The sequence below is a fragment of the Betta splendens genome, chromosome 1 (assembly GCF_900634795.4).
Source record: "Betta splendens chromosome 1, fBetSpl5.4, whole genome shotgun sequence".
NCBI lineage: Eukaryota > Metazoa > Chordata > Actinopteri > Anabantiformes > Osphronemidae > Betta > Betta splendens.
This window is the reverse complement of record NC_040881.3, coordinates 14,895,176-14,923,140: the sequence shown is the minus strand read 5'-3', so window position 1 is coordinate 14,923,140 and position 27,965 is coordinate 14,895,176. Positions and strand designations below refer to the sequence as shown.

Genomic DNA, 27,965 nt, shown 5'->3' with positions numbered 1-27,965 from the left:
ATCAGTCTCAATGAAAATGCCCTCGTGTGCAGTAGCCCACATCTTTGCTCATCCAACACTAGTAACTTACATATTTTCCCACATAGTCGTCTGTCAGTGATCCGCAAGTTCCTCCATTCAAATCGGGCTTTTCTGTGAACTCCGCAAACAGAGCGTCGTCTGTCCGCACTGCGCATGTCCACTGCCTCCCGCCTGGCCGGAGATGCTGGAGGAGGTCCGGCTCGCGCGCGAAGCTCCCCCCTCGCGCGCCACCGTGCGCGGTTTAAATGGCCAAGCTCGGAAATTGCCAGGGGTCACTTCGACTGTTGGTTTTTTTGGAGTACGTCGTCAACGCCGGCCGCTCCACACCCTAACCTTCCGTTTCCTAAACTCCCCAGAACACACGTTTCTGCCCATTATGTAAGTATATAAACTGCTGTACAGTCGTTTTACGAGTTGTGATGCGGGGCTGCACTTGTCAAACCGCCCCATCGAATGTTTCTTCATAGTTTCTCGCTGTGAGCTAGCACAATGTAGGCTGCGTATTAATAGTGATTAACTGTACCCTTGTTTGTTCATCACTCACTTGAATTAATTAGCTCTCACTGAGGTTCTACAGCAAGTACCATTATGTCGATACGTTATTATAACTCGCAGGCGTTGTACAGTAGTAAGGAAGTAAAAGGACGTACAGTCTGAATTTCTCAGATAAGGGCTTGGCTGTAACCATGAAGTTTCCTGTTTTTTATGTAGTTGTATTAAGCCACGTTGGTCAAACTGAACATTGTGGCTGAAGGTGCAGAAGCTGGAGGAAGGGCACACAATAAACCAGTCGCTGACAGTAAACCTGTCATTGACATCAGTGACAGGTTGTGTCACGGTATGCAGGACATGTTTGTTGTATAGCTAAGAAATGTTGGCATCACTGCTCACTGACACGGTGCTATTTATATTTACAGGAGACAGCATCCTCACAGGATTTCTCACCAGAACATTGTAGTTCATTCATTACTGCTCTACTGTTCTTATAAGAGCAGCAGAGCAGTAATGAATTCACTAACATATAGTCCTGTGGTCACAGCTCAGCAGAACCACTGCCCTAAAAAACGTCAGATGTCTTCATTCATCTATTTTATTTTGCAGGATCTAATGAATTTCTTCCTGTGACCCTAACTGCCTTACAGAGGCATCATAATCATAATGTGTTATGTTAATTAAGAAAGCTGGAAGAATGTTTGTGAAAGATTGAAGAGAGGAAATGAGTAAACTCATTCACAGGCCCTGCAGGTCAATCTGTTTCCCCACAAATAGAAAGGTCATCCAGTCTCTAGGGTGACTTTCCCACATGTTTATTTTTTTAATAGAGACTGTAAAACCACAAGAAATTTATATATTTTGATGCCTGATATTTTGTAACAGTGATGTGTATAATAATGGGACATTGCTTACATTCACCTAAGTAGGTCTTCAAGATTGTGTCATGAATGTGACATTATTGTGCTATTGTGCATTAACCATTATTTCTGTAGCAACTGAATGTATTTCTGTGGACACAGATTTGTCATCTGTTAAATGTCCACGTATCAACTTGTTAACCTGTCAACCCCACTTCATACGTCTGTCTTCAGCATTCAGCGGCTGAGTACAAAGCTTTGTTGATGCAACAGGGAATGAGAGAGAGGAGCTTTACAAAGGTATTAAACCATAGAGAGGCTGTAGAGGAGAACTGGGGTTAGCTTCACATACCTGGACACAGGACGAGTGTAAGGACATGTCACTCAGAAATCAGCTGGCTTCTTCTTTATTTTGTTATAAATGTGCAGTGTTTTGGAAAATTGGAAGCATCTGCCTCAGTTTTTGGTCTGCATTTGTATAGTTTTTGTAGTTTCTGCCTTGGTTTGGTTTGGCATGTCTCTGTGCCAGATTTGTAAGCTTTCTCAGGAGGCTCAGTGGCTTTTTTACATAGTTCACACTCAATTAACATGTGTGCCAGTCTCAGTGTACACAGATGTAGAAAGTGGTTGAAGTCAGAGCAGTGACAGGTTGTCCGTAATCCAAGAACCAATGTCTCAGTTTCATAATTAGTAGAAGAGTCTATTTAATTTGATACATTATAATGTGTTTATATTGCAATAACATGTTAGATTTCCTCCCATCTTTTCACTTCATTCATATAGTGTTATCTAATCTAATTATCTAATCCACTAAATCCTGTTAAGGATCCCAGCAGGATTAGGGTCACTGGACTCTAGCTGGTGACGGCACAAGTGCAGAACCGGCCGAGCGGAGAGACATATTTGTTTCAAGGCTATATTTAATCTTTCTTTAAAGTCAAGCAGGTGTCTGCACTGTTTCTGTTTGCACATCCCATCGTCCTTGCTCATAATTAACCAGTTACTGGCGCATTTCAAAGCCAGTGCCGCTAGGGGCCCCTGTGAGGTACGACTGTTAAGGCTGCCGGCCCCCTCAGGCCCGGTGCCTCGCTGTTATCATTTTGGCGTAAACGCCGGGGCCAGCGGGAGACATACTATTCCCTATATGGGCTTTGTTTGGGTGTTCTCCTGCCTCGCTGTTTAGGTCCACAGAAAAGAGTCCTGCTCCAGAGAAGGAGCCCATATATGGTCATCGCAGCACGAGACTGAGGCCTCGTGGCCGAGAGACAGAGAGTGAGAGAGAGATGGAGGAGGAAAGAAAATAATGGATGTTGCCAATTAAGCAGTGACTTCATGATAAAGCATGAGTCCGGAGCAACAAACATTAATGGCCCACAGATATTTCATAAAGGACCGCTGACGAAATGTCATGGATTTTGTTACTGATTTTATCAAAATCAACTCTCTAGCCTCAATCTGTGTATCTAAATGAGAGAGGGAATGCTTTGTCCATGTCCCTAGTGACGTGTGTGAAAGTGTGGGGTTGAGCGGAGGCTGGAGGTTTATGAGAACGGCTGCACTCTCCAACTCCCTACTAGATAAAACATATTAACTCTTTGAGTTGCAGCCACAGGGACGTCTGAAGCGTCTTCTACCTTTAGAGACTTATCGCTAACTGCCTTGTTGACCCTGTTTAATTGTTTTAGCCCAAAAGAAAACCAAAGGTCTAGCAGTAAAAACTTCATCTGATGTGAGGTGTATCGTACATTATGTGATTGCATTGCCTCTACCTCTTTGTGTTGTTAGATACAGTACCTTCCTTAATTTGACCTTTTAGCTGTTTTTTTAACCTTCCAACCATCCATTTACATTTGTTGCTTCCAGTTGGCCCATCGCTGTACTCCAAGATGTCCAAGAAGGCCCCAAGTGAGGATGAAAAGTTCCTCTTCGTTGATAAAGACCTGCTGAACAGCCCCATGGCACAGGCGGACTGGTCGGCTAAAAAACTGGTGTGGGTCCCGTCTGAGAAGCATGGCTTCGAGGCGGCGAGCATCAAGGAGGAACACGGCGACGAGGTGCTGGTGGAGCTGGCTGATAACGGCAAGAAGATGACAGTGAACAAGGATGACATCCAGAAGATGAACCCACCCAAATTCAGCAAGGTGGAGGACATGGCTGAGCTCACCTGCTTGAACGAGGCGTCCGTGTTGCACAACCTTCGTGAGAGGTACTTCTCCGGCCTTATTTATGTAAGTATGCAACAAAAACATCAGTGCTCGTAAAACACTTAATTCATGAAAACATAAATATGCACCTATAATATTAACTGTACTGTGGTTAAATTTGTTGACCACCAACTATTCCCTATGTAAAGCTCAAAACAAAACCTTCTCTGTTTGTTATTGTTTCTTCCCTTAGACATACTCTGGCCTGTTCTGTGTGGTGGTGAACCCCTATAAAATGCTGCCAATCTACTCAGAGAAGATCATTGACATGTATAAAGGGAAGAAACGACATGAAGTCCCCCCTCATATCTACTCCATCACTGATAACGCCTACAGAAACATGATGCAAGGTAGGATGCGATGTACCTCAAACAACAAGCCTTTGACAGGTCTCAGTCCTCACAGCGGTTGGTCTGTTACAGTTGAAAAAAATGAGGTAAACTCCATAACAGCAATATCTGTATGCTGTTGACAAACAAAAGCACAATACAGCAATATTTGTACTACTACTATGGACTGTGTTTATACAATAACTACAGTTGCTTGTAACACTGTATGTATACAGACACCACTGCACCACTGGGCATCAGCTGTCAAAGTCTCACTTCTGTCTTGTTATGACAGCTCGCAGCATTTGGCTTTGTCACGCTGACACGGTGCTCGATAAAACCACCAACACTGTCAGGCTGATAGCTTGAAAAGCAGAACTGTTTATTATTAAGCCCAGTCCAATAACAAGCGTAGAGCTCCATCTGCCTGCTGCAGGCTTATTAAACATCTGCTGGTTAGAACAATGTAATCAGAACTTTAAGGGCTGTTAGAGACTCAGTGTGTCGTGGAGGTGACGATGGTGGCGATGGCAGGATCCTGCTTACAGTAAATGGCTCTTGGCAGTGAAATGGCTTTAGAGCAGCTGGTTTCCTGTGGAACCGCTTCCTTGTGCCCACTGGACTTCATGCTGACGTGAGGATCTTCTCTCAGAGGAGCTGACATCTGCTTTGAGATGGGTGGAGGGCAGTAAACTACTTCCTGAAGCTTCCCTTTCCCATTCAAATTTTTCAACTCTACTTTTTCTCTTTTGGTTATTCTAAAATTCCGAGAAAGATCGGTTTAAAGCTTCGGTTAAATTGGTTTGGGATTGCATGTTTCTCCTTTGGTTTAATGAGGTTTCTGACACAATCTCAGTAATGTGAGGAAGGCGCTGTTTAGACAGCTCCAAAGAGCTGTGGCTGACCACCAGACACCCAAACACACAATATAAAAAAATTACCATACCTGATAATAAGTCTCAATAAAAAGTGTGCAGTCTTCTAAAAGTAACTGTGATTATGTGCTTTGGATTATGGACCTGCTTTGTCTTTGTACCCTGACGTGGTCACATCCTTTGTGTTTTGAATGTGAAGGGTTTAGTGTGTTTTATGTGCATAAATCATTTTTTTTTATTGGTAATGTGTGTGTGTTTTAAGGGAGGGGGTGATCTATTGAGTGGTGCTTTAATTATAACCTGCATCTGGCTTCTGGGCACAGTTTATTATGTGAAATGGATACAGAGAATATTAAAAAGTGGAGCTGCAACATTATTCTTAAATATCCTAAATCTGTATTAGGTCCTTGATAACGTAGTATAATGTTCACCACTTACTCACCTACTGTACTACAAGGACACAGTTGTCAGTAATATGTGCACATTGAAAGACTTTAAGTTTAGCCAGTGCAGTACACAGGAAATGATTGTATTTAGCTCTGCAGCTTTAGTGAGTAAACACAGTGTCATGGATAAACAGTGGTGGGGAGGACTGATATATGTTTGTGTATGGTTTACACTTTCATCAGATCGTTGTAGCAAAAGGAGCCACACAGCTGCAACTGGGAGACAAGTTTTAAATACTGACATGATCACACATTTGTTACCACCCAGGCTGTGCATTTGTTTCAGACTAAACAAAGCAGACATTAGCTTGAGCTTATGATATGTGTATTTACTGTAATGGTCATTAACATTTTGGCTAGTGGACCACCCATTCAGATTATACATTTTATATAAGCTCATATTTGAAGTTAATAGGAAACAGAATCATTGGTGGCAGTAAAAATATCAGTCAATGCTTTCAATTGACTTGTGCATTGTTATTAGAGTGTTCATTTTCAACCTTCCCATGTCAAGTCTTTGTTACATAATACTGTCCTGCAGGGGGTGGTTAATGCTACAGTATTAATGCTTTAATGGGATTTCCCATGAAGTAGTGACAAACAATGGAAAGTGTACAGTACTGTAGTTAAAATAGTTCACATGTTACAAGGGAAGTGGTCCATGACTACAACAGATCCAGATAACACTCCTGAGCATTGAAGCATTCTTTCTGCATCTTGGCACAGATCCCATTCCTTGGAAAATTGTCCTCTGTGTTTGATGTCCAGGAAGATAAAAATGTGAAATTCCCTAAAGGAGTTTTCTGTCCCCTGTGGCAAATGACTAACTTACTGATGTGTTGTTTTTCTTGATCTCAGTGTATTAACAGGGCTAAACATATAGAGAACAGAGACACAGCATTTTTATTTTACTGGATTTCTCACAGAACTAAATCTGATTTGCAAAGATATTCCTATTTATTTGTATTGACTGCAAACCTGTCTCTTGTCTCTAAGAAGCTGAAGTAGGACTAAAGTGTTTCTTTTGGATCTTTCACTATTGTTCACACCTCTGGTCCCCTCTGTCTCTCTGCCCATAGTTAGGAATGCAGGCTGCATTTTGTGTGTGTATGTGCAGACTGGAAACGTCACCTCTGCTGGTTTATAGTTCAGGACAGGCTGTGCTGTAACTGTATGTGTATGTGTTCACTGCATGAGGATGACTGTTGGTGAAGGCTCTGTGTTGTGTCTTCCACTACATTTTGACAGTGCAGGCTTTAGGTTTGAGGAAGACTCATAATTATCAAAGGTAGTTTGTATTGAAGGCTACAGTTACGACAGAGCCATAAATGGACTTGGTGTAGTCGCTCAGGAGTGTTTTGGGAAATTTTGCAATGACTCATTGCTTAGATTTGATTTTCTTACTTAAAATGTTCTTTAGGAGCCACAAGCATGTGCACCGTCATTTACTTGCTGGACTCTATTTTGTCTGTACTCTAGGCTGACCTGTATAGTTGATCTGTTACTTATGGTTATTGGTGGATACTTATGGTTATTGGTGGATAGCTATAAACACATATACTGTACAGTATATGAATCCCTCATACTTTGTACTTTTTTAATGTACTCATTTGTATTATAGGTTTTGGTGAGTTCTTTGCATTATTCCATTGTATTTCCTTGTATGTCAAGGTATATCTCGTTCCAACTCATCCACATGTTTTGCAGAAGGAATTACATTGAAATTTCCTTAAAGCTGTATGTTTGTTTCCACAGATCGCGAGGACCAGTCCATTCTCTGCACGTAAGTAAAGATCAGTTACTTTCAAACTCACCTTTATCAACTTTCCTTTCCCGTCTTCATTCGCGTCAGATTAATGCTGTTGTGTATCTTTGGAGGAACGGTTACATAATGCTTATGTAAACACAGAGCTGAACTAATGAGGCAGCTCTTGGGTCTCTCAGAACTCCATCGCAACCAGCGAGAAATAACGCACAATACAGCAGAGATACTGATGCTGCTGTCTGGATTCACAGTGCCTTTACTTTGTAAGATTTTGAGGGAGGGGAGTCGCGTCGCATTGAAATGATGTAAGCATGAATCAGCACTGATGTATTCAGAGGGCTGTGGCCCCACTCTCCTCACGGAGCCCTTGGTCAGGAAGTATGATGGAGGACTGAGATTAGCTCTCCAAATGTTTGGGCTCTGTGTGGTGTATTTGTTTATTTTAAACAAATTAGAACCTTTACTTGATTGGACATCGAAGGAAAAAAAAGAACAACCTGATGTGTGAACTGACATGAACTTTACGTCGGGTTTCTGAAAGCGTATAAAGCTTTTTTTGGCTGAATGCCAGCAAGCTGTTACATTTGTAGGTTTTCTGTTGGTTAATTCATACACGATACTGTACATTTACTAATTAGATCCACTCCCACTCTCTCTGCTGAACATCTCTACTAGAAATGTATATTATGAAGGAGATAAGGTGCATGATGCTGAGTATACAGCAGTCCAAGTTAATGACAGCTTGTACAAGCTAAAATGTCTTTTATTTTCTTATCATACTTTTGTTATGTAGCTGTTAACAGGAAGACATTTGCTGCTTAACACCCAGTTGTTACAGAAAAGGAAATGAGAGGAAGGGCTCTTTCTCCTCGAGGCCTTCTTTGTAAATTTACTGATGTCAACATGCAGCAAATTCTTAGATCACATCAGACCATTTCCTCAACAATCAAGCTTTTTTCTGTTTATTCAGGTTTGGGAGCATTTGTCTTGGTGTGTGTGTGTGTGTGTGTGTGTGTGTGTGTGTGTGTGTGTGTGTGTGTGTGTGTGTGTGTGTGTGTGTGTGTGTGTGTGTGTGTGTGTGTGTGTGCAGTCATACTGAGCCTGCTTCTCTTTGGAGCACAGCTGGTCTTAACGGCATCTGGAGCCATATATGGGAGAAATGTTTCTGGTGCGATTCATGGAATGTCATGTATGAAATTTGCCCTACGTGTGAGTGTGTACATGTATGTTTGTATTGCACTGGCAATTGAATTGTTGCCTTTTATCTCTATGGCATGAAGTTTATTTGAAGTATTTGTTTAGTATCTCTTCATGAGAGATTAATTTCACTATAATCTGGGGATTCTGGTTTTAACTTCACTTTATAGATAACATCCTTCAACATAGACAATGCTAATTATTACCATGACTGTAAGGTGCCTAGTTCCTGCAAAACGAGTCCAAATCATTAGTCCTCCACTGCTCTGCTTGACATTAGGTATTAGCTTTTTTGTCTGAAATGCTGTGTCTGGATTTGCCCACAATGGAACCAGCAATTCCATCAACACCACTTTAATCTCATTTGTCCAGGGCATTGTTTTAGACACCATGTTGTTTGCTCAAATTTAGATTAGCCAATTGCAGCTCTTTGAAGATGTTCTCCACTGGCAACCCTACTTGCCCTGTCTTCTTTTATTGATGCTGTCATGGATTCAACATGTTCAGTGAGGCCTGTGGGGTCTGAGATGTAGCTCTTGGGATTTTCCTTTTCTCTGAACATTGCAGTATCTGGCGTGCTGGGACGTTCAGTCCTGGGAAGATTGGCAACTGCCTATTGTGACCCTTTCCAGATTGATGATGTGAAGCAGGAATTCCATCTGCCTCCACTGCTGCTTGTGTGTTTTCCACTTGTATAGTGTTAACACATCAGCGAAGGGCTGATGATTATCACCACATGGCTGCAGTTAACTCTCCTAAATCCTGGAAGTATAGTAGCACAGAGGTATTACATTATTAACATGACTGATGAACATAAAGAACTGCTCCAGTCAGATTATTTTATTGTGTTTTACATTCTGCATGAAGTTCAGCTGTATGTTTCTATCACTTTGTTCCTCCACACAGTAGAGTTTGCCCTGGGAAATAACTGAGAGCCTTCTAGATTCCTCGAGATGTTGACATTTCATCTACCAGGGTCACCCGTTTCCTTGGTACTTTCTGCCTTTGTGTGTGAAAGTCTGGAATGAAAGAATGACGATGGTGGTCAAAACGTGGCAGGATGTTGCTGAACAGTGCTGAGTCGCAACCTTTCCTGACGCTACTGATGCCCAGAAAATGCAATCCCCTAATTTATCTCTCAAGACTATAGAGATTGTCAAAGTTGTTCAAATGTTTTTTTCTAGAAGATGAGCCAAAACGTTGCTCATTCATTATAAAACATTTTATCATGAGTCCTAAGAAAAGAGTCCTTCATATGACAGTTAATTAAATCCATTCTACCCTTATGAATAATCTTAATTCTAATGGTCTTCCATGCTGGAGATGCAGGAAAAAAGTTTCTGAATTTATTCTGGACTAACAGCTGCCCAAAGTCTGGATGCTGTACGTCTTTAGCAGAGCAGAACAGGACAGAGTAATTAGATTCCTGTCAGAGCTGCCAAAGCGCTAGCACAGAGTGCATCCAATGCCTTTTATGGACCCATGTCTGGGGATGGGTCCGTGTGTTGGACTGCTGTTTGATGGCTCTGGGATCATTCAGCTTTCAGTCTTTTAAGTTTTCTGGAAAGAATGTGTTCCTGCTTCTGTTTGACAAGAAGCGAGATATAAATTGCTTTTTAAGAGACAGTGCGTTTTTTAGGTTTAACCAACTCAATCGTCCTGTAAATGTCATGAGGCTTCTCCTTAAACCGTAGCAATGCCAATTATGTTGCTTTGGCGCCTGAGTTCCTTTCGTTCTCCGATTACATCAACCATTTATTGAAAGGATTAAAATGTCAGCATCCGCGGCTAAACGTGAAGCGTCTGCCTGCAACTTGTTAGCTTCACTTTCTATCGTTTCAGAGAAGAAGCAGATTGAAATAAATAAATATGTAAAGTTCGTCTCTACTTTTAAAGCTTCACATTTACAGTACAGACATAAAAGACAGAAAATGAAGTGATAATCTTGTCAAAAAGCAAAGACCCATTACTGCTTATCTTTTTGTTCCCTCTCCTTCAGTGACTATCTCTCCGCTGCTTCTTTAATCCCCTTCTTTCTTGTCCTTCCCCAGTGGGGAGTCTGGCGCTGGAAAGACAGAAAACACCAAGAAGGTCATTCAGTATCTGGCTGTTGTGGCCTCCTCACACAAAGGCAAGAAGGACAGCAGTGCTGTAAGTATCCATGTCAGGCCGTCCTGTTGTAGTTAGAGTCGGGATCGACCAACCAACTCCCTCACTTTGCAAATTTCCGGAATCTGCCGAGTTTAATCATGTATATCGCCATTTCCTCCAAATAGCAACAATCAGGATCACAATTGGCCTACGTGAGTAACGGGGAATGCCTGGCGTGTGGTTTTGTGTGTTCTTTGTGTGCTAGAAAAGTGCATGAAGGTAGCATCACTAAGTTACCCAGAAAACATTTTTTCTCTGTTTGTACATTTCTCCTACACCACAGTTAAGACGCCAAATCATTCTGTTCTTGGGTTAAAGATGGTGCTTTGGCCGGCGTTTCTCATTTCTGTTTCTTTACCCAGTGAGAGCTGCATGATCATCATCATAGTATTGACCCGTTAAACCTGTAAAATGTTCAGCGTTCCATCTCTGGTGTCCCACACTCCTGGACTGGTTTATGGTGTTGGGTTTTGTGTTTTCCGTCTTCTGATGACCACCCTTTCACTGCCAGTGGAGAGTAGGTGGGAGCCCCCTGGCAGTGACAGGGTCTTTCACAGATCAACGTGCACAGTGTGAGCATGCCCCTCTCCTGTTCTTGTCTGTAAACCACAGATCCCCTCCCCCCTCCCCCTACCTGCCGGTTGCCCTGACATTGACCTGTCTGGTTCTGTAGCGTGTATTGGACCTTGCGGTTTGCACCGTGTGGAACACCCATGTTGTGAGACTTTCCTGATGCTTCAGCATCCTGACTGACCTGAAACGAGCTCAGTCGGCCTCTTGACTAACAGAAATCACACGAGTTGATGGTCTGCGGTGTTGATGTGGCATCAGTGTAGGTATCAGAAGGATCCATCCGCTCGCTCACTGTGGTTTTGAGCCAGAGGAACTGCACTTTTTTCTCTGTAAGCTGTCAAGGCTCCCGCAGACCTCGCCAGAACAGAAATAGCATTGGCTTGATCCTTTTTCTCTGCTCTCACTTCTTCTCCTGTTCAGGCAATGCTTTGATTTCTGCTTGTTATCTTCTTCCTTTTTTATTTTTTTTATATATACAAACACAATCTCAAATGACGTCTTCCTGTCAGCTTTTGCATTTACCTTCTTGCTATTTTCCTGTGCCCTCTTTCTGTGTTTCTTGGATCTCCTGTCTTTCACTCAGCGACATAAATAAACAGGCCCCTCCTCCTCCTCCTCTCTGCTTTGCCAGCTCAGAACTGCATCTCGTCAACTGGTCTGTATCTTTGCTGTTTTTCTGTTTTTTTCTTTGTGAATTAAACATCTTAAGTTGACTTAATAGACATTTTGCTGTGATTATTGCAAAATATTTTTTGATGAATTATAAGCAGAATAAAACTTTATTGGATTGTGTTCTTCTGAAAAGAAGAGATCATGTATACCCTTTTTTATTCCCAGTCTATTTCTCTATTACAGTATTACTTTCTTTCTTTCTCTGTATGGCTTCAGCTCGTTTACAGGGCAGCTGAATGTATTGTTTTTAGGAAAGGGAGTATTTAAGGTAGAAGTCTACAGCACCTGACCTTGATGCTAGGCTGACACGGACCCCTTTGATCAGGTGGATTAGCTCGATGCAGAGTGATGGGGTGTCAGCCTCGTTTACTGACCCTCGCTCGGCTCCACCCATCGGTCCACTGGCTCCACAGTCACGCTGCAAACACATTGCCTGTCCGAATGTCTATTAGTGAATTAGAACCATTTCCAAATTGGCAACACACTGAATGCTAAGACGTCTTTAAAGGTTTTAGCCTGGTTTGACAATGTATAGACCAAGTACTGTTAGCTCACTTTCAGTTTCACCTGAACAACAGCTCCACTTCATTTTTACAGTTTCTGTGAGACTACATTATGTTTTTTAAATGACATATAGAGGTTGGAGGCAATGTCCCCTTACTGTTGTTCACAGATATAAAGTTTCATGAGACACTGATTATTCTTTGTTATTTTTCTTTTTACTCAGTTGTTGGTGAACATTCCCCAGCACTTTTTTATCCTGACGTCCCTCAAAAACACTACATAACACTGATGCTCTGGTATATCACTGTTATCACCAGGGGGAGCTTGAGAAGCAACTTCTGCAGGCCAATCCAATCTTGGAGGCCTTTGGAAATGCCAAGACCATCAAAAATGACAATTCTTCCCGATTTGTGAGTTTTTAAGACATATACTTTGCTATTTATTTCTGGTGTTTATTGAAGGCCTCCTACACCACAGCATTTTTGATCCAAATACCAGTCTATGTAAAAAGGTTTTGTCTGTCTCGCAGGGTAAATTTATCCGTATCAACTTTGATGTGACCGGCTACATTGTTGGAGCCAATATTGAGACTTGTATCCTTGATTATTCTCAAATGTCTTATTAAATTGTGTTTTTAGATATGAAATTATATTGATAATATATTGAGTATTTAGAGTCAGATATTATTTTGGGGCTGGGAAAAGGTTTATATGTTTGTATTCTTTAACAGCAGACTGATCTCAGATCTGCTGGAGAAGTCTCGATGTATCAGACAAGCAAAAACAGAAAGGGCTTTTCACATCTTCTACTACATGATTGCTGGAGCCAAGGACAAATTACGTGGTAAGACAACGGGAAATCTAAAACATCTTTGTTTTCCAAATCATGTTTCACTTTCTCACAATCATGTAAAAGCTCAAAAATCTTAGAATAGAAGGACGTCAGTCTTGATTTTGGTTTGTCTATTTTGTGCGGTTAGTGATCACTAACCATTGTGTGTAATTTACAGAGGAGCTTCTGCTGGAGCCCTTCAGTAACTACCGCTTCCTGAGCGCAGGCCATGTTCAGATCCCCGGCCAGCAAGACGATGAAATGTATGAAGAGACAATGGAGGCCATGAACATCATGGGCTTTACTGACGAGGAAAGAATTGGTACCGTGCATTTGTTGAAGTTGATGGCTAGACCAGAAAGAGGGTAAATGTCCCTGTGCTTCCCAGCTGATGGAGTCTTGTGTTTCAGACATCTTGAAGGTGTGCTCCACTGTCATGCAGCTGGGAAACATTGAGTTCAAAAAGGAGAGGAACCAGGAGCAGGCCACCATGCCAGACAACACAGGTGAGACGCCATGTGGCTTCTCTGACAGAACTACTGGATGTTTCTGGATTCCTCCTTTGTGCTGCTGAGATATCAAACATTTTTCCTTTTACCCTAGCGGCTCAGAAGGTTTGTCACCTGCAGGGCATCAACGTGACAGACTTTACTCGTGCCATCCTCACTCCCAGAATTAAAGTGGGCAGAGAGGTGGTGCAGAAGGCACAGACCAAAGAGCAGGTACGACAGGAGGAGTAGCTTGTAAATTTATTCAAACAAGAACTTGTGTCTCTGACTAGATATTTTCTGTTTGCATTTTCAGGCTGACTTTGCTATTGAAGCTCTGGCTAAGGCTGTATTTGAGCGACTTTTCCGCTGGATACTGTCAAGAGTCAACAAAGCCCTGGACAAGACCAAGCGTCAGGGGGCCTCATTCCTGGGAATCCTTGATATTGCTGGCTTTGAGATCTTTGAGGTATGTGTGTTGCCCATGAACAAGAACTAGACTGAAAAACAGTAATTAATTTAGAAATATTTATCCTGTCTATTGGTGGTTGCAGGACAACTCGTTTGAGCAGCTGTGCATCAATTACACTAATGAGAAACTGCAGCAGCTCTTCAACCACACCATGTTCATCCTGGAGCAAGAGGAGTACCAAAGGGAGGGCATTGAGTGGAACTTCATTGACTTTGGCCTTGACCTGCAGCCCTGTATCGAACTTATCGAGAGGCCAGTAAGTGACTTTGAAAGCAAAATGCTACTGCATCAATTCTACTCAATCGTTCACCCAATTAGACGCAGACACAGTGGGATATTAGGATGTGTCATTCTCTGTAGAACAACCCTCCTGGTATCCTGGCCCTGTTGGATGAGGAGTGCTGGTTCCCCAAAGCCACAGACATCTCCTTTGTGGAGAAGCTCATGAACACACAAGGAAACCACATGAAGTTTGCCAAACCTAAACAACTGAAAGACAAAACCGAGTTCTCTATCCTTCATTACGCTGGCAAGGTGCGTACAAACAGAAAAGGATGATATGATGCAATGACGCATAACATAAAACAAGTACTCAAAAACTATATTTGTAGGTCGACTACAACGCCACAGCCTGGTTGACAAAGAACATGGACCCTCTAAATGATAACGTCACAGGGCTGCTCAACAACTCCTCCAGCCAGTTTGTTCAAGAACTCTGGAAAGATGGTAAGATCTTAGACAGAGATGATGGGTTATATTAATATTCTGTGTGTTTTGTGGAATCGTCATTGACATTCATCGATGCCTTGTCTCTACAGCGGACAGAGTGGTGGGTCTTGACACTATAGCTAAGATGACAGACACCTCCATGCCAAGTGCCTCAAAGACCAAGAAGGGCATGTTCCGCACAGTGGGACAACTCTACAAGGAGTCACTCGCCAAGCTAATGACCACACTGCACAACACCCAGCCCAACTTTGTCAGATGCATCATCCCCAACCATGAGAAGAGGGTAACAGAAACTACTACTCCAACAAGTCATGTGTTTTTTTATATCAGCACTTATTTGCTGATATGAATATGTGCTGTGTACAGTATGTGTACTAGCATCACAGTTTAATGAATCCTTCCCTCTCTGCCTTAGGCAGGGAAGCTGGATGCGCACCTGGTCTTGGAGCAGCTGAGGTGCAACGGTGTGCTGGAGGGGATCCGAATCTGCCGACAAGGATTCCCTAACCGCATAGTTTTCCAGGAGTTCCGCCAGCGGTAAGTGTGATCTGATGGAACGGGATATTTTTAACTTTGGTTTACACCATTGCTGCAAAGCTTTCTAATCATACTAGGCAATTCTTCTTTCTTGCAGTTATGAGATCTTGGCTGCTAGTGCTATTCCCAAAGGTTTCATGGATGGTAAACAAGCCTGCTGTCTCATGGTAAATTTTAGGAAGAATCCTAGCCTTTGTCTACGTCAGTGCCATCCCATAGATTGTTTGTGCCCAGGTACCTTTATAGTCATAGTCTTTCTCTGTTTGTGCAGATCAAACATTTGGACCTGGATCCCAACTTGTACAGGATCGGACAGAGTAAGATCTTCTTCCGCACGGGAGTGTTGGCTCAACTGGAGGAGGAGAGAGATCTGAAGATTACTGTGATCATCATCGCCTTCCAAGCTCAGGCCCGAGGCTTCCTGGCCAGAAAGTATGATTGTTTATCCCCCCATTTTAACCTAAAACAAACTGCTGTCTGTGATGCATTTCAAGTTCTGCATACAGTAACTCACCCCTAAGTTTCAGTGCCATTTTAACCTTAGAAGGAGGATTTACAGGAATTCTGTCATGGCTGTTTCTGTGACTATAAAATAAAATCTAGTACACATGCATAACATTGTTTATGATATAAAATACTATTATGTATTTGTATTTTCAAGGGCCTTTGCCAAGAGGCAACAACAGCTCACAGCCATGAAAGTAATCCAGAGAAACTGTGCTGCCTACCTCAAACTCAGGAACTGGCAGTGGTGGAGGCTGTTCACAAAGGTCAGACAAACATTCTGTGTTTTTACACAAAGTACAAATGTGCTTTTTAGGATGTCTATTTTAGGATTTTGTATAGACATATACATAGCTTGCCATGACCCAGCTTTAAAAATACCTAATGACCCACAGGTTAAGCCTCTACTGCAAGTGACACGACAGGAAGAGGAGATGAGTCTGAAAGAGGAGGAACTGCTGAAAGCAAAAGAGGTCGCAACAAAGTTTGAATCTGAGCTGAAGGAGATCACCTTGAAACACGCATCGGTAAACTATAATACATCTGAAACAAATGACACATTGTTGAACTGTACTGGATTTAATGGATTTGATTTAGGATCAGATACATTTCAGTTTAGGTTTTGGAGCCCCAGTAAATTTCCTGATATGTCTCGGTCTTTGTACTCCAGATTTTGGAAGAGAGGAACGCACTTCAGGAGCAGCTTCAGGCAGAAACAGAGCTTTACGCTGAGGCTGAGGAGATGAGAGTCCGTCTTGCATCTAAAAAGCAAGAGTTGGAGGAGATTCTTCATGAGATGGAGGCCAGGCTGGACGAGGAGGAGGAGCGTGCCCAGGCACTTCTAGTGGACAAGAAAAAAATGCAGCAGCAGATGCAGGTCAACACATCTGTTGTTTGTTGATACTTCTTCTGTTATTGCTTATGTTCTTGTTTATTTGAAATACATTTTTACAATATTATGAAAAAAGTGTAACTAAAAACTAAATAATTATGTCTCATGTAGGAGCTAGAGGAACATTTAGAAGAAGAAGAAGATGCCCGTCAGAAACTACAACTAGAGAAGGTTACCTGTGAAGGGAAGATCAAAAAGCTGGAGGATGACATTCTGGTAATGGAGGACCAGAACAACAAGCTGTTGAAAGTAAGTGAGGACATCTGCCCTTTTTTCAAAATGCTGCTGTAATTTGGCATACATGAACTCCTTCACAATGCTTTGTAGGAGCGCAAGCTGATGGAGGAAAGGATTGCAGACTTCAGTGCCAACTTGGCTGAAGAGGAGGAGAAATCCAAGAACCTCACTAAGCTCAAAAATAAACATGAATCCATGATCTCAGAACTAGAGGGTAATCAGCGCTTACACATTGTAATGTTCTGAATTAAATATGATGATTCAATATGATTTGTGTTCATACTTGGATCCTGTTCTGTACTTAACAGTCCGACTGAAGAAAGAAGAAAAGAGTCGGCAGGAGCTGGACAAGGCCAAACGTAAGCTGGAGGCAGAGTCGAATGACCTACAGGAACAGATTGCCGACCTTCAGGCTCAGATCGCTGACCTTAAAGCTCAGCTTGCCAAGAAAGAGGAGGAATTACAGAATGCCTTGGCCAGGTAATATGACTTTACACATTAATCTTCAGTACACGATAATCTGCAAGTAACTTAATATCATTAATATTATTATAAAAATAATAGAATAATTTCTTGGTTATTCTTTCTGTGAATTCATAGTGATTACAATCACTGATGTCTGGTTTGACGCTTAATTTCCAAGGTTAGAAGATGAGACAGCCCAGAAGAACAATGCTCTGAAGAAGATCAGAGAGTTGGAAGGACACATATCTGATCTGCAAGAGGACCTTGAGTCTGAGCGAGCAGCTCGGAACAAGGCAGAGAAGATCAAACGGGACCTTGGGGAGGAGCTGGAGGCCCTCAAGTCTGAGCTGGAGGATACGCTGGACACCACTGCAACACAGCAAGAACTAAGGTGTCCACGAGTCATACTGAACTTTAGGAAATGCACCAATACACAATGCAAGGCACTGCTACTATACCCAAAAGCATGCCAATGCCATATTTGCTCTATAACCATTACATGATTCACTTATTTGCTGTGTAGAGCCAAACGTGAACAGGAGGTGACCCTGCTGAAAAGAGCCATTGAGGAGGAAAACAGAACCCATGAAGCCCAGATCCAGGAGATGAGACAAAAACACACCCAGGCGGTGGAGGAGCTCACAGAACAGCTGGAGCAGTCCAAACGAGTGGGCCAGCATTCGTTCATACAGACAAATGCTTTAGGAGTGCATTGACTTCTTATATGATGTAGAAACATGTTTTTAGAAACATGTTTTTTTCTCTCTTCGGCTCAGGTGAAGACAAACCTGGAAAAGGCTAAACAAGGGCTGGAGAAGGAGATGTCAGAGTTAACCATGGAGGTGCGCTCACTGTCCCAGGCTAAGCAAGACGGGGAGCACAGGAGGAAAAAGTTGGAAGGTCAGGTGACAGACCTGCAGTCACGCTTCAACGACAGCGAAAAGCAGAAAGCCGAGCTGGGAGAGCGCTGCTCCAAGATCACTGTAAATAAAAGTTTACATCTGTGCTGCATGGAATATATAGATATGTGCCAGAAAACAGAATAGTTACAGCTGTGCTACATCTCTATTCAGGTTGAACTGGAGAGTGTGACAGCGCTACTGAATGAAGCAGAAGGCAAGAACATCAAACTCAGTAAAGACGTCGCTACCCTTTCCTCCCAAGTTCAAGACACACAGGTATATGCCCAAAGACCGTTCATGTGTGACTTTACCTGTGAACGCTGTCAACATGCTAGAGTGAAAGCATTGACTTTGGTCTGGTGTGCTGGCGCAGGAGTTGCTGGCTGAGGAGACGCGTCAGAAGCTGCAGTTCTCTACGAAGCTTCGTCAAGCGGAAGACGACAAGAACAGCTTGCAAGAGCAGCTTGAGGAGGAGATGGAGGCTAAAAGGAACGTGGAGAGGCACGTGTCCACCCTCAACATCCAGGTCAGGTTTCAATTCCAGGGTCACTGATTAACAGTTTCACAAGGTGGAATTATGGAGAATATGCTAATGAAAGCAATTCAGATGAATAATTTTCACTCAGTTAATTTATACAAAACTATTTCTTCTGATTAACAATGTGGTCAATGACCGAGCACACCTTGGACCTGTCCACAGCTCTCCGACTCGAAGAAGAAGCTAGAGGAAATGGCAGGAAACATTGAACTGCTGGAAGAAGGTAAGAAACGTCTGCACCGAGATTTGGAGGCTGCCAACACCCAGTACGAGGAAAAGGCTTCGGCATACGACAAGTTGGAGAAGACCAAAACCCGTCTGCAGCAGGAGCTGGAGGACACGCTGATGGACCTGGACAACCAGAGACAGAACGTATCAAATCTAGAGAAAAAGCAGAAGAAGTTTGACCAGGTCAGATTAAACAGGGAGCTGATAGCACTGTCAAATAACTACAAAAGTGTAATGGAAGTGTACACTACAGACTGTTCAGACACCATTTCTCTGAACTTCAGATGCTGGCTGAAGAAAAGAGTATCTCCAGTAAATATGCAGAGGAGAGAGACCGTGCCGAAGCCGAGGCCAGAGAGAAGGAGACGAAGGCCTTATCCTTGGCAAGAGCTCTGGAAGAGGCCCAAGACTCCAGAGAGGAGCTGGAGAGGGCCAATAAGGCCCTAAGGGCTGAAATGGAGGACCTGATCAGCTCCAAGGATGACGTGGGAAAAAATGTTAGTTCTAGAACACCACAGACATGAGAAAACCATCATACTGTTGGCCTGGGAGTCATTCGTAGATACCGATGTGTTGTCCACTCTTTTGACGGCAGGTCCACGAGCTGGAGAAGTCCAAACGGGGCCTGGAAGCCCAGGTGGAGGAGATGAAGACTCAGCTGGAGGAGCTGGAGGACGAGCTGCAGGCCGCAGAGGACGCCAAGCTGCGGCTGGAGGTCAACATGCAGGCCCTGAAGGCCCAGTTCGAGAGGGACCTCCAGGGACGCGATGAGATGGGAGAGGAGAAGAAGAGGCAGCTCATCAAGCAGGTAAAGCCGTCTAAAATCATTCAGTGACCGGAGGGAGGATTCACAGAATGACCGATGAAACAATGTCTATTGACTGCAGGTTCGTGAGCTGGAGACAGAGCTGGAGGATGAACGTAAACAGAGAGCCCTGGCGGCAGCAGCCAAGAAGAAGCTGGAGACAGACATGAAGGATCTGGAGGGACAGATCGAAACCGCCAATAAGGGACGAGATGAGGCCATTAAACAGCTCCGCAAGCTGCAAGTAAGACTGACAGAATTTAATAAAGCCTGAATAAAACAGATGTTAGAGTGTTCCTTACGAGAAGTAGTCAAAACAAAATGCTTTTGTAAAGTACTTACTGCATCTGCAACTATTCCCATTCCGATCTGTCTCGTCTTCCCAAAGGGCCAGATGAAGGACTTCCAGAGGGAGCTGGAAGACGCCCGCGCTGCCCGAGAGGAGGTGCTAACTACTGCAAAGGAGAGTGAGAAGAAGGCCAAGAGTCTGGAGGCTGAGCTCATGCAGCTACAGGAGGTAACGCAAAGTAGACTCCAAACAAGCCAAGAGCTGCTCTGAGAGACGTGAGACATGAAATGCACCTTTGATCTGTCTGTAGGAACTGGCTGCGGCTGAGAGGGCAAGAAAGCAGGCGGAGGCTGAACGGGATGAGCTGTCCGATGAGCTGGCCAGTAACTCCTCTGGAAAGTAGGTGTCACTTTGCCTGTGAAGCGAACGCGTGAACTAAGCGTGACTGCATTTGGTTTCCCCTGCGCGCAGGTCAGCGCTGGCGGACGAAAAACGCCGCCTGGAAGCCAAGATATCGCAGCTGGAGGAGGAGCTGGAGGAGGAGCAGAGCAACATGGAGATCCTCAACGACAGGCTGAGGAAGAGCACGCAGCAGGTGAGGCAGACGCAGACGCACGGCCTGGGCCCCGGGCCGCCCGGCACCCCGCTGACCGAACGCTCGCCCTCCGCAGGTGGAGCAGCTGAACAACGAGCTGCAGACGGAGCGCAGCACCTCTCAGAAGAACGAGAGCGCGCGGCAGCAGATGGAGCGTCAGAACAAGGAGCTGAAGGCCAAGCTGCAGGAGATGGAGAACCAGGTCAAGTCCAAGTTCAAGTCCTCTATATCAGCTTTGGAGGCTAAGGTGGCGCAGCTGGAGGAGCAGCTGGAGCAGGAGAACAGGTTGGAGGGAAAACACAAAGCAAGGCGTTTATGAAATACCAATTTTTGAGCTTCATTGTTTGCTTTACTTTTATTTCTCGTTCTTCCTAAGCGCTTCTTTCAATCATTTCTTTCTCAGAGACAAGCAGGTTGCTGCCAAGAGTATGCGCCAGAAGGACAAGAAGCTCAAGGACCTGCTGATGCAGGTGGAAGACGAGAGGAAACAGGCAGAACAGAACAAAGATCAGGTAAAGGCGTCCACAGCCGGGTGACGGGCTCCGCTTCCAGTGCAGCAAACACTTACTCGCTTATTACCCCCTCTAAAGGCGGAAAAGGCCAACGCTCGCATGAAGCAGCTGAAGCGGCAGCTGGAGGAGTCGGAGGAGGAGTCCCAGCGAGCCACGGCCGCTCGCAGGAAGCTGCAGCGGGAGCTGGATGAAGCCACGGAGGCCAACGACGCCATGAGCCGCGAGGTCAACTCGCTCAAGAGCAAGCTCAGGTGAGAGAGAGGGGCGGGTCTGTGCACAGAGCTCAGTCCTGGGACCAGGGACGGATTTCTTTCTTACGTGGACATGGACGCCACTCATGTGAAGCTACAACATTACACAATTGCTACACATTCTCCAGATCTGGATGTAATGCGTGTACGCTTGTTTACAGAAAGCACAGAATTCCACTTTAGCAGCCGTCCTCCTCAGACGAATATGAACACACATTTGAAGCAATGGAAACAGTCTATTATCTAGTTGGTGAATTCAGTCTTCTATTAGCAAGTACAAGCAAAACAACAATGTCCATCTCTATTCCAGAGGCAACCCTGAGCCCAAGGAGTAAAGCAGCAGGTACCTCTGTGCCTCAAAGTTTCCCGTCACCATTTTCCATCAACTTCCAGGACTTTTCATTCCCCCGTGCACACTCTTAATCCTGTCATTTCTGCCATGGAGCCTGACTGAGAGAAATATGGCTCATCAGCTGCTAATAATTGCCCATTGGAAGACAATGTTACACCGCACTATTTGAACTCCATTCCATCCATTTTTTGGGGGCCATGTTTTTCTCAGTGCTTGGTTTAATTGCCATAAACCAAACTCATTTTCCTGAGTCAGGATTCAAATGAGTTCCATTGAAAACAGCGTGCTTAACCCGTAACTTGTGATCCTGCATTTCATTGTTCCTCTTGTAGTGTGTAACACCCCAGTGGTTTCAAACGAACATTAACGACCCCGGAAGCTGCCGCATGTGCGCTGTTCACCGCTCATCGTGTTCTCGTCTTCCTGTTTGTCTGTGGCCCTCTAGACGCGGGAACGAGCCGTCCTTCGGCAGCGCGCCTCGCCGCATGGGCGGAGGCCGCAGGGTGGTGGAGGACGCCTCGGAGGAGGAGGCCGACTCTCAGGGCGACTTCAACGGAACCAAGTCCACGGAGTAGAGGGGGCCAGCCGCTTACGACGAAGAATAACTAACACCCGTGCTATTTACTTCTTCCAAGTCACTTCAAAAATATATATTTCTTCCATCTTCAGTAGTGACCTGTCTTCTTGCACCTTTTTTTAACACAATACAGTTAGAAAGACTTGATATCAGCTGGGTGACTTGTTTTGGTGGCTCTGCTCTGCTGATGTGTGATTTGCTGTTTTCAGATTTTCTTTCATTTACACCGACTTTGTACTGTACGGCACTCAATGACTCATTAGTCTTATGCAAGGATTTGTCCACGAAAATAGGTGCTTCTAATTACACTTACCTGCCAGCGAGGCCTCGAGTCTCCACAATAAGTCACCATGGAACCTGTAGTAGAGACGTTGTGTAAATCTTCAGCTCTGTAACAATCACTGAATGTCGTTCTGATGCCTGTGACTGCTGTTAGTGTTTCAGAGCAGCGCTGAAGTGGCTCATCAGATTGGATATGTGGGCAGATGTTGCTTTTCCAGTCTACTTTAACTCAGTGCTGCAGTTTGTACCCCAACAAATATTTCCTTTGTCTAAATTCACTGATTTATATTACTTTCACCTGTATTGTTTGTAGAGTTTAGATCCCTCACATTCCGGTGTTTCAGGGCAAAAAGCCTTTTCAGGTTTTTCCAAGTAGGAGCCACTCGGCTGCACTCACGTCTTAAAAATGTCTTCCCTTGTCCAGATTTACAAGTTTAAGCTCCTCCCCCATTACTCCAAACCAATTCATTCTCATTTGATACGATTATATGTAATCAATGATGTTTACATGACACCATTCATATGTATTAATTGTTGAACCACTTGCACAAGAAATAAAGGCCTTTTTAAAAAGCGTCAACTTTCTCCCTTTAATGTTTCTGTCTCGGTCCCAGCAGAACATTATACAGTAGAAAACGTCAGCAGCAGACCAACAGGTTAAATGCTGGGTTTCGTACTTCAGGCACATACAGTTTAAAGTCCTAATGCAGTAGCAGATGCAGTATACAAACCCGCACAGTACACAGTGGTCGTGGGTTCCAATTAACGTTAGCGACAGCAGAGAAGCAGGAACTGCATCATGGATCAAGCTATTTCTACACATACGCTACTGTGAGTACAGCTTTGATACTGAGATATGTGCTGTACTATCTGCTTACTGAGCCGTTGAATGGCAGTATTCCACATCTAGGGGAACATGTGTCAATTATTTCCCTTTACACAATGTCCATTAGCATTTGGTCTTTCAAGATAAACTGTATTTACTTACACAAATATACGATCAACTGTGCTTATCTTCAATTGTTAAAATCTATTATTGCTTGGTTTTGTAAGCATTCACACCTTTGATAACAGTTCACATACAAATATAAGACATATATCACTTCACATTCAGCAGTGCACATGCCGACCTACAACCCTAAAGTCCAAACAACAGCGGTTCAAACTTTCTAGGAGGAGATCATAAATGTGCAACATGGCAAATCATATCAGAGGCAGAAACCTACTCCTTTTTCACATTTATCAGATGTTTATATAAAGAATATTCTTTGTGTGTCTAACAAGCGTGTAAGGTATCAGGGTCATTAAAACGTTTAGTACAAAGCTAAAACTGAAGGCAGTGATGCCTAAATCTCCTAGGTAAGGGAGTAATTGAATTTCCACGCTGCCACATTTATGAATAAGTACTAGCATCAGACTAAGCTGTAAATGTCATTGCTACCTGACCTGGGCAGCTTTCAATTTAGCAAACCTGCTGTTGATGTAGTTTAGAATCTGGAATGGAATGTTTAAAGTACACACAGAGTAACAGAGGCTAATACTCAAATGTGTTTTTTTTTTTAACCTTAATTAAGGTTTCCTATGCTAATGAGACTAGAAATCCCGCAACTGCACCACTTGACATTGACCCACTCATCAGCGACTTCACAGCAGCCTTTTTGATTAATCCTACATGCAACAGTTTACCAAATAAAAGCAGACTTTTACATTTCCAAAAAGAAATGAAGCCAACCAGATTTTCATCTACAGTGGAACTACCCTATGTGTGTCTTCTGGAAAAGATAAAGTTTCAAAAGCCCTGCTGTGCTTGATCCAACACACGAAGCTACTCAGTAACATCAAAGATTCAGCAGAAGACATGGTGTGAGCAGGTCCTGCATTCCTGGGTTTTAAGCTGTAGTTCTGCACCGTGAGATACGAGACGTTCATGCGCTGATTACGTGAGGTAAAGAGCAGCAGGTGCGGTGTGCAGGGAAGACAGTTCAAAGTCCCACTGCTGTAATTTATGGGAGGGGGGGTGTATTTGTGGTCAGGGTGGCTTTATTGAAGGGGAGGCTGGTCTTTTGTCTCATAGCAGGATCTTGACCCCTCCCTGTGGGGACTGGGCACCCTGAGAGATCCCTCTTGAAGGAGCTGGTCCAAACTCTAACCGCTTCACTAAACTGTGAGACAGATATAGCACACAGTCAACAACTTGTATCCACTATGACTGAAAGAGTTGGTCACAATTTACTTACACAGCATACAAGAAAAAGATCACGAAAAAACCAAAACAACCAGAATGAACGACATGTAATAAGAGTGCACATCTTGCAAATTTTCAGACAAAGTTAGTACAGAGGATAAAGGCAGCATGTTAGATTTAAATGGTCTTTTTAAACCTCACCTGTCATACTGAGGAGGAGGACTCATGCTGGTAGCCTGGACCTCAGGGCCTGTTTCTAAACCAGAGGGACTACAAGGGACAGCAGGAAGGGCTGGTCTGCTGACAGACGTGTCGTACACAAAGTCTCGACAGGATGCCAACTTGGACTCCAGATTCTAGCAGAGATTGAAAAACACGTTCAGTTATAATCATAGCACTGTAATATTGTAGGAGGTAAAATTCAGGGGGTATAGACTTTTCAAAGGCTGATTTCAATAGCCCATGTGATGTAAGATAAATGTATGTATTTTAGCAAGTCATTCACACTGATACACCAAGTAATTTTAGTTGCATAAAATGCTTCCAGTAGTGACTGACTATACCCAGTAGCAGACCAATACAGATTATTTGGAAATGTCAAAAATCAGTACATTTACTGATCAATAAGTAAATCACTAAGATTTCTGGGTTTAAGAGAATATCTGTAAAATCTCTTACGCCAACTTTTCTCAAAAGCTCTCCCACAATGTTGAGTGCAGATATTCTTGTTGACGTTGTCAGGGGAGTCCCTGTTAGAGAGTCACCTAAAACAAAGCAAAACATTAGGTAAACACATTTTATGCTAATGCAAAGTTGGCTGGTATCGAATTGTGCAATGTATTTACCTCGCCGGATACTGGAAGCAGGAGGCGTCATAAACGAGTTCAGAGGTTTGGACGGTGTGACTGGGATGGATGGGCTTCCAGCCGGGGGGCAACCCAGGTCTAGTCGGTCTGTATCTTTGCACAGACTGCTGGATGAACGTCTTTCCTTCTGACGTACAGCTAGCTCCTGGCGTAGATCTGCCACAAAAATAGAATAGAATACCTTTATTGTGCCCCAATGGGGAAATTACCATAGCATAACCAGACACACTTAAGCGACAACTTCAATCTAGAAACTGAAACACAGAAGTAGCAGCTTTTAGAACATTAGCTATAAAACAAAAATGGTTTGTCAACATGACATTAATGCAAGACAAATAATTCACTGCCCACATTCAATTCAGCATGCTGACAAAAGAGACACAGAATTGTAATTTACTGTGTATGTGTGCACACCTCTAGCTTCATCCTTTAGTCTCTGAACAGACTCAAGCAGGTTCTCCTTTTCATCCAGCTCGCTCTCAAGAAAAGCATTCCTCTCAATGACATGGTTCATGCGCTGCTCAAAGTCCTCCAGAGACATGATGGTAGCCCTGGGACATGCAGAAGGAGTTGGTCAATAAAATCATCATACATCAAATATATTGGTTTATTAACTATACACCATTTATTTTCTCTAAAGAAACAGTCACTTGGGTTTTTGAAAAATAAGTCATGTAATACTATGATAACATGAGATCTTCCCGACTGACCTTTTGGTCCTCTCCAGGTCATCATTGGACTGCTCAAGCTCTCTGATGTACTTCTGAAGGTGATCTCTAACAGCTCTGGTCTCCGTCAGATTGTCCTCTAGGGTTGAGATGTGTCTCAAAGCTTCAGAATGCTGGGTCTCAAATTTCTCCTGCCATCAGACAAGAAGCATCTAATTGACATACTGTAGACAATTCCAGCAGCGCTGTGCCGTGGCAGTGTTGATTTTAATCATTTGTGCTAAAACAGAAATCCCACAAAATGTTCTTTTTCCATCTACTTGTCCCCAGGGGTCTTTAGTACAATCTACCATTCTGGTCTTTCATCAACGTTCCCTTCCCTATAGAACACTGGACAGAAATAGCAGTGAGATGGTATAAAGGTAGGTTGTGTGTGGGCGTGTATGTTTCTAGAGGGCCCTGTACCATCGTCTTCATGTTGCTAACTGGAGCACTATCCATGTCTGCAGGGGCAATACTATTTATATTCAAGGTGCTCTACCTTAATGGTTTCCAGCTCCATGCAAAGTCGGTTGTTGTCCAGCAGCAGCTCTTTGTTACGCCGCTCACACTGTTTCAGCTCAGTTTCCAGTTCTGCCTCATAGTCTCGACTCATCTGCTGAAACTCTTGCAGCTCATCGTGAGCCTCTTCAGCTCTGATTACGAAAAACAATGTTACATTACTTAAGGCACATGCTGACAAACAAATAGTAAGTAGCTTCAAATAACTGCCTCTTATTTTTACCTTTGCTGATGTCTCAACGCCTGATCCTTCCAGAAGCCCAGTTCTTCTTCTAGGGATGCAAACTTGTGGGTTGCTGGCTCTACCATGTCTGCTGCCCACAGCAAGTACGAAGAAAATACCTAAATGAATCATAACATCATATTTGATCTTTATAATTAGGGACGCTGTAACACGAGAGCACGGACACCTTTCGAAATTTCCCTATTGTGTGACTATTAAAGGTTTTCTTTTTCTTACTTTAAACCAGGTAACTGTCACCATTAGCCGATGCTAGCTGGGATGATTGAGTACTATATCTCGAGCGCGATAGACTTCTTTATTAAATAGTACGGGTGGAAATACTAACAACGAGGTACAATTGTTACGTGTTAGCGTCTATCACGTAGGTCACTGCAAAAACGAGAAGTGAAAGTTTTAGCCTGGCTAAGTGTTCAAGCTAAGCTAATGCTTAGCTTGAAAACGCTAGCTAGCTAAGCGATATAACCACATCTTATCATCCAAACAAAACACCAATTAAGGAAAAGCACACTCACCTGAAACGAGAAGAGCGATTAAAACATGGTAAGGATAAAGAATGGGTTTAAAAGTAATGCTAGATTTTATGGATTGTGCAACAACTGTGTTGTGACTTGCACAAACTAATCCTTTCGTTACACCGAAGCTCCACACGCCAACCAAATATAAACGACGCTTCGGTTCTCAAACACCATTGGACAATGCATATGACGTAGCTAGAAATCGTCCAATCATATCATTCAACATACGTACGGCTTCGGAAGGCGAAGACCCATTGGCTGCCGAATCGGAAGGCTCTCAGCTCTAGCTGTTGGTCGGTCGTACAGCACAAAACAACAAAAGCCTCTCGTTTCCACGCTTTCATGCATCAT

General features: G+C 43.5%; 2 protein-coding genes across 4 annotated transcripts; one reads left to right on the top strand and one right to left on the bottom strand.

The window, feature by feature from the left end:
* Positions 1 to 241: 241 nt before the first annotated feature.
* myh11a (myosin, heavy chain 11a, smooth muscle) lies at positions 242 to 23,155 on the top strand. Of its 2 annotated transcripts, XM_029144825.3 has the most exons (42): positions 242 to 399; positions 3,237 to 3,601; positions 3,771 to 3,927; positions 6,983 to 7,010; positions 10,241 to 10,340; positions 10,466 to 10,492; positions 12,407 to 12,499; positions 12,619 to 12,682; positions 12,834 to 12,932; positions 13,099 to 13,242; positions 13,331 to 13,426; positions 13,524 to 13,642; positions 13,725 to 13,877; positions 13,963 to 14,136; positions 14,241 to 14,414; positions 14,492 to 14,606; positions 14,699 to 14,892; positions 15,025 to 15,146; positions 15,244 to 15,313; positions 15,418 to 15,578; positions 15,808 to 15,916; positions 16,046 to 16,177; positions 16,321 to 16,527; positions 16,654 to 16,791; positions 16,870 to 16,993; positions 17,088 to 17,259; positions 17,423 to 17,635; positions 17,768 to 17,912; positions 18,021 to 18,227; positions 18,318 to 18,422; positions 18,520 to 18,672; positions 18,847 to 19,095; positions 19,197 to 19,409; positions 19,508 to 19,720; positions 19,800 to 19,961; positions 20,106 to 20,234; positions 20,317 to 20,405; positions 20,478 to 20,601; positions 20,678 to 20,886; positions 21,005 to 21,113; positions 21,192 to 21,364; positions 22,162 to 23,155. In XM_029144825.3, the coding sequence occupies exons 2-42, from the start codon at positions 3,260 to 3,262 to the stop codon at positions 22,289 to 22,291; spliced, it is 5,937 nt and encodes a 1,978-aa protein (XP_029000658.1). In that variant the 5' UTR covers positions 242 to 399; positions 3,237 to 3,259; the 3' UTR covers positions 22,292 to 23,155. The 2 variants fall into 2 exon arrangements, with proteins under 2 accessions (XP_029000658.1, XP_029000666.1); XM_029144833.3 differs by lacking the exon at positions 10,466 to 10,492.
* Positions 23,152 to 27,774, bottom strand: LOC114852454 (nuclear distribution protein nudE homolog 1). 2 transcript variants are annotated; one of them, XM_029144851.3, is made up of 9 exons: positions 27,712 to 27,774; positions 27,079 to 27,197; positions 26,836 to 26,989; positions 26,337 to 26,485; positions 26,041 to 26,177; positions 25,606 to 25,782; positions 25,439 to 25,524; positions 24,962 to 25,116; positions 23,152 to 24,737 (listed from the first exon to the last, which is right to left on the bottom strand). In XM_029144851.3, exons 2-9 carry the CDS (start codon positions 27,162 to 27,164, stop codon positions 24,644 to 24,646), a joined length of 1,038 nt encoding a protein of 345 aa, XP_029000684.1. In that variant the 5' UTR covers positions 27,165 to 27,197; positions 27,712 to 27,774; the 3' UTR covers positions 23,152 to 24,643. The 2 variants fall into 2 exon arrangements, with proteins under 2 accessions (XP_029000684.1, XP_029000678.1); XM_029144845.3 differs by having other exon boundaries at positions 27,612 to 27,770.
* Between the last annotated feature and the right edge of the window lie 191 nt (positions 27,775 to 27,965).

Coding starts and splice junctions, on each gene's coding strand:
- LOC114852454 (XM_029144851.3), bottom strand. CDS start 27,164: ATGGTAGAGCCAGCAACCCACAAGTTTGCATCCCTAGAAGAAGAACTG. Junction 25,783..26,040: donor ACTAAAGGATGAAGCTAGAG/GTGTGCACACAT, acceptor TTTTTGTGGCAG/ATCTACGCCAGGAGCTAGCT. Junction 25,117..25,438: donor AGCTTTTGAGAAAAGTTGGC/GTAAGAGATTTT, acceptor AATCTCTGCTAG/AATCTGGAGTCCAAGTTGGC.
- myh11a (XM_029144825.3), top strand. CDS start 3,260: ATGTCCAAGAAGGCCCCAAGTGAGGATGAAAAGTTCCTCTTCGTTGAT. Junction 12,500..12,618: donor ATGACAATTCTTCCCGATTT/GTGAGTTTTTAA, acceptor TCTGTCTCGCAG/GGTAAATTTATCCGTATCAA. Junction 19,721..19,799: donor AGAGGCAGCTCATCAAGCAG/GTAAAGCCGTCT, acceptor TATTGACTGCAG/GTTCGTGAGCTGGAGACAGA.